This window comes from Megalops cyprinoides, chromosome 1 (genome assembly GCF_013368585.1).
Source record: "Megalops cyprinoides isolate fMegCyp1 chromosome 1, fMegCyp1.pri, whole genome shotgun sequence".
Lineage (NCBI taxonomy): Eukaryota > Metazoa > Chordata > Actinopteri > Elopiformes > Megalopidae > Megalops > Megalops cyprinoides.
In genome coordinates this window covers 67008636-67014635 of record NC_050583.1, presented here as the reverse complement: position 1 = coordinate 67014635, position 6000 = coordinate 67008636, and the positions used below count along the sequence as shown (strand labels likewise).

General features: G+C 39.8%; 1 protein-coding gene across 5 annotated transcripts in view; it reads left to right on the top strand.

The window, feature by feature from the left end:
• Nucleotides 1-3301: 3301 nt before the first annotated feature.
• Nucleotides 3302-6000, top strand: part of LOC118791344 (mitogen-activated protein kinase kinase kinase kinase 3) — an 84213-nt gene continuing 81514 nt past the window's right edge. For all 5 annotated transcript variants that reach the window (XM_036548669.1, XM_036548705.1, XM_036548687.1 and 2 more), the window contains exon 1: nt 3302-3525. In XM_036548669.1, coding sequence (XP_036404562.1) covers nt 3430-3525 — 96 coding nt within the window. In that variant the 5' untranslated portion in view covers nt 3302-3429. The remainder of the gene's footprint in view (nt 3526-6000) is intronic.

Genomic DNA, 6000 nt, shown 5'->3' with positions numbered 1-6000 from the left:
AACAGACACGCCAAGGGTAATGGAGCTAATTTAGTGGACCCTCTGTAGGTGCTAATAATCACCACCTTACACTATTTCCTTTTGAAGCATGAGAAGATCTGGTCTGTGATCACACAGGTTAAGACTAAGTCTGTGCATTACGACACACAAAGCCACAATAGGAGGGATCTCCTTCACTTTCTGTCTCTCTCACAGCAGGTAATGCAGCTCAGTTTAATCGTTAGACAGAGGCTTTGTGTACAGCATGATGCAGTGCTGAATCACAGAGTGCTCTGAGCAAGGCTATAAGTCTTTATAGTCAATCTTTCCTCTTTCCACCACTCAAGGACAGTTGGCATTCTTTCAGTTTACATTCTTTGAGGGACACTATAGTATTTAGTATTTGATGTGCATGAAGATTGCTCTGCCTGTATGACACAGTTAATGTACCATTGTGTTTTTTTTTTCAGGATATTTCAGCAGAAATGTCAATTGCTAACACACTGGACTCTGACTGGACTTATTTCACTCTTGAGCTAAGAACTTTAATTTAATTTAATAATTTCCCAAGTAGAAATAAATTCGAATAAATACGGTGTTGAATGTCTATGATGTATAAACATAAGAATTATAAGTGATGAATAAGGGCATTGGCTAAGCAAACAAATAATATAGTATAATGCATGCTGCTCTAGACATGTCACTAGATAATGAGCTGTGCTAGGACATTTTTTTGGTGGATGGTGATGGAGGCTTGTCAATCTGTATAGGTGTCTACTCTAATAATAATATAATAATTCATTTAAACTGAATCCTGGATGCATGCCCAACATATAAAAGATACAGGGTAGCATACTGGTTAAGGAGCAGGACTTGTAACCGAAAGGTTGCCGGTTCGATCCCCGCTGGGACACTGCTGCTGTACCCTTGGGCATGGTACTTAACCCACAACTGCCTCAGTAAATATCCAGCTGTATAAATTGATAACATTGTAAAGAACTGTAACCTACGTAAGTTGCTTTGGACAAAAGCGTCTGCCAAATGAAAAATGTAAATAAAATATAAGATGGTGGCATAAATTAAATGGTGTTTTCATTCAGTGGGGTAGCCCTTACATATACTCACACTTCTAATTACTTATGAATTTGAATTAATACATAATAAAGGATTTTAATTTGAAACTGTGAAGCAATTATGGAATGTATCTTGGCAGCAAGCTCCCTTGACAGCCATGTAGAGTCTCACTTTGGACCTCTGTCCAATTGTTTGAAATACGGCATTGCAGGTTCACCACCAATCATGAGGGAATTGTTAGATCATTCCCTGTTTTACAACACGGACTCTCACTCATTGAAGTTACAAATACTATTCAACCTGATGTTTTGAGCAGTACTCCACACTTAATACACCGACAGGAGGACTTTCAAACTTTGGTAACTGTAAGGTATAGTACTGATAGGTTTTGGAAATCATGGTCCTTTATGTTGACTGCGTGCAGGAAAATGATTTTTTTGAATTTCAAAGGGATAACACAAACACTGTTTTGTGTGAGTCAGTTGCGTGGTTCAATTAACCCTATTCAACACCTTAACCATGCCAGATTTATTAGTGAACTGTCTCACTTCCTAAACCAATTAGCCACATTGGGATTGCTCATACCAGATTGAAAGACAATGAATACACTGCAGGCCAGTGAGGGGCATCTCCAAACCATATGGTTTTGAGGGTGTTTTTAAAGCAGTCTGGTTGCAGTTTAAAAAAGCAATCAAAGGTACCACATATCATGTTTATATTTGCATGTATATAAGTCTGGGATTAGTCTTTTTATTGTGCACACTAAAGTGATAGCAACAAAGTTAAATCTTTAAATTCTCTTTCTTCATACGAAAGGCATGCAGATAATGTTGAGACATGGCATGGCACTCTGCCAGTCTTGAAATACAGGCTTGAGATGCGTGATGTAATCCTTGAGGTTCGTCATAAATATTGCCCTCGTTTTACGGCACAAGTAGGCGTTGTTTTGTGTAAACTGGTGCCACATTCACACGGCTTAGAAGAGTATTGCGTTGATACATTCTGCCCCTTAATGTTATTCCAGAATTAGCATCTACGTTTCACGTGACACTAAAATTTTTAACATATATGAATGTATTTTAAATCTATATGCATGTATATGTACAAATGTGAGTACTCTAATGTATTAAAAGCAGCTGTCTAGTTACCTAACAGGTGAGCAACACCAATACAGGTATGAAAGTAGAGCTTGCACTTAATTAAATAAAGGGTGCACTGGCCAGGCCCACATATTTTCTCTTAGCTACATCTTTGCAAGGGACAGCAGTACACACAGTATGTGTAGTTTTAAAAGGATTTTCCTCCGCAGGGGACCAAGGATTGGCCCCATGCAACCAGATGACCCCGCCATGTCTGGCCGACCCAGTGACACAGTATCATTGCACACTTAATAGGATTTGGGCGGCTGTTGTTCCTTACCGCTAATCAAAGAACTGAATGATCCTCAGCGAAAGGGCTGGGCTGGAGTATGCTGTTACTCATCCTTCCGGTTAGACATCCTCAGATAGTAAACATGCTTTAGCGTTGGTAAGAAGGAGGACCTTGGTTAGTATCCAATCAAAACAGTCATCGCTGTATCTATAGCGGTTTACAGTTAGAGCCAATCGGAAACAACTATTTTGTGCTCTTCTACTCGGTTGTCAGTAATTTTTTTGGGAAGATGTTACGTTGTTTTCAGCAGTTGGTGGGAGAACATCATTGCTTTTAAGAGGTTATGTCTTGTGGCAGTAAGATTTTTAGACGGCAAATACTATGAGGGAGCTAATGCAAAGCGTATATATTTCAGGCTATAGCAAATTTAACCTAATACAGAAGAAGTGATGAAACTTGACAAATGTAGCATCGACGAGACCTCCCAACTTCTGTTTCCACAATCATACGAACTAATAAAATGTACATGATAGAATGCTATGTTTAATGAAAGGTACATAACTAATTTCCCCCTCTCGTTGTGTTTCATTTTTAAAAAATCAATTTAATATAAATTAACATTGAGACGACACCAACTCTATCAATACTATTGATTCAATAGCTATGTTTTTACACTTTAGTGGTACTTTTCAATACTTCAATGTGATTCACACGCTTGCTTCCTCTTCCAAGAAGTGCTTTTGTCACGAATATAAGTAATCTGATTTCGTTGCCCGCTCCCTGTCAACTTTGCTGCCCATCCTTGTCGGTCTATTCCCATTCCAAGCGTTCTCGAATGCTACAGCGCACGCGTATTGCGCAGTGGAAGCCATGTTAAAGTTACAGTGAAGTCAGACAGAGATTTTTCCCTGACGCCGTCTGTTGATTTGTTTGTTTGTTTTTTTATCTGTATAATTTGTGTCCATACGAACTTAGCGACTGGATTCGGAAACAGTGGTTCTAACGATGAATTCCAGTTTCGACCTCTCGAGACGCAATCCGCAAGAGGATTTCGAGCTGATTCAGAGGATAGGAAGCGGGACCTACGGGGATGTGTACAAGGTAAATATAGCTAGCCAGCTCTGCATTTTGTACGCTTGGGACTTCACTAAATTAAAGGCAAACGTGGAGAAAAATGCTAAACACTTTAAATACTGTACTCGGGCAGAGTACAAGTGCTTTTCGGTACCGTGACATAGCCTTGCCAGCCAGTTTAAGCAGTGTGGTTAGCTAATATGTTAGGGCGGTGAAGTGTGCATTGCCCAGATGAACTATTAGCTACAGTCACGGATGGCAACGGTCACTGTTTTGCAAAGCCTAGAAATCTGCTGGGAACCCCACGTTTATTTTATCTGTTGTTAGTTAAAAAGAGAATAAACGCCAAATGCGCAGCCCTCCGCAGTTTACCTGTCGGATTTGTTACATTCTAGGTATCTAGCACCTACGTTGCCTGCTGCTGGCAGCTGTATCGCCTTTATATTCCTGCAGATGGTCTTAAAGGAAAAGCGGCTGTCCATAACAAACTAGGCCCTGTTCACGCGCTCATAATGGAATGTGGGAACCCACGTCCAGCTTGCTACGTTAGCTGCGTTGATTCACACACAATTGGGTAGCCAGCCAACTCGCTAGCAAGCTACATAGATATAGCATATGCATTTGTTTTAGAATTAGTTAAGCTAACTAATGTCGTCGGAAGACAGAGGTGCAGTAAGTTACGCTGTCCAACATGTCTCCATACGGAACAATAGGAACATCCCTGAGCCTTGTTGTTGTCTGATACGAAACAAAAAAACAACATCGACAGTTCGCTAACCAAGGGTCCGTTGTAGCTTGATGGGATGTTAGCTGACTGGGTACCAAGTTAGCTATCCAGCCGGCAACATCTCAGTTAATTTTACACGGCAGATTTTTTTTGGAACGAGCTAAATGTTTACTAATAGGTGTGCGCCGCGTTCAGTTAAATGCAAACAACCAAGCGCGACTGGCTCTTCAAGCCGTGGTGGTGTTACGTTGCTTACGGAGTCTGCCTACCCAAAAGTCTGCGTTAGCATTGTTTATATATTTTATGTAAATAAACGGTTTCTCGATTTCGGGTTTTGAGCAAGTCGCAGGACTAGTCTGTCTGACCTGCATGAAAGTTTTGTGTTTTGTCAACAACTAATAAACACCTACCTTTTGAAATATTTACCGTTTCCATCCCTAGCACTCTGCCTGGCTTCCGCACAGAGCTGTGATTGTATATTTATATTGAAAAGCTTTGAGCACAGGTGATACTTTATATATAGCTGATACTTTAAAATATATCAGATTAGGTTGACCCCACAAAAAAATAACAAACAAAAAAAAAAACATTAAACTTTGAAGGAATGTAGAAAATATGTTTTTATTTGCACATAAGAGGGATAAATGTAAAGTAACTGAACTATATAAGTCCAGAGGCTTTTGAATCTTGAGTGAGTGTTGCCTTTGTACAAACAACAAAAAAGTATACATCTGTGGAACTACTGCTTGTTATTTCTGTGTTATGGATAATAGTAGGTATTTCCCTTCTTAGGTGTCTCATTCCAAGACTGCTATGAAGGAGCTTTCTTGGTGTTGAAGCTATAAGTTCGTAGCTACTTCTATACTTCAGGCAGTCTTTAAACCTAGCTGAATGGGTGGGAAATGATAGCAGCCCACCTTCTAGGTAGTGTGGATTTCCCCCTCCAAATAATCTGTAAAATGGTGGGATGTTTTTTGACTTTCAGACAAAACTGTATGTTTTGAATGAAAGGTTTGCTTTGAGTTATAGTTTTTGCTTTTTTGTAATTGTCATTATTTCTCAGGAAAGGCAGAAGGAGAATGAAGAACATGCTATAATTTGATTTGGACATGTGTGCAATGCGTAGTGGTCCCCCAGGCCAGAACTGTGTGTGTCTTGTCTTGAATTTTAATCTTAGCAGTTCTTCTGATGAGAAGATTGAATGAGTGCTGTGGTGTGTGGGGTAGTCTTGTCACAGGGGATTGGAATGGAATGGCAGGGTGCTCCGTGTGCAGCCCATTGTTTTAAAACGACACTGCTAAAGGAAGCTACAGCTCACATCATATTTTCAGCCGACCCCATCGCACTTGGACAATGAACAAACAGCTTCACAGTTCATCCTGTTTTGCCATCATTGTTCTATTTCCTTGTTTTTGAGGGTTCCAGGGGGCGTCTACAAATTAAAGGTGCTTGAGCTTCACCCTCTATTTATATTCAGTACTGTTTTGTTTCCCATATTAGTTTGAATAAAGAACACTTCCAGTGTTTTTTGGATTGTCCAGTTGTACACTTCCTTTTTTAGAATAGTAGCCTGTTTTGTTTACTTCCCATCATTTGGAATTTTATGCAGTCCATATTGTATAGTTGGTGAGCCAGTGCATTTTTCAGGATAAAACTTGCTTGAAGCCTGACTTTTACTGATGAAGACATGGAAGCTAGAGACAAAAACTAACTTTCATTATTCCTTTTAGTTGTAATGTGCCTGCATTGAAACTCCTAAGCTTGGGGTAGCTGTG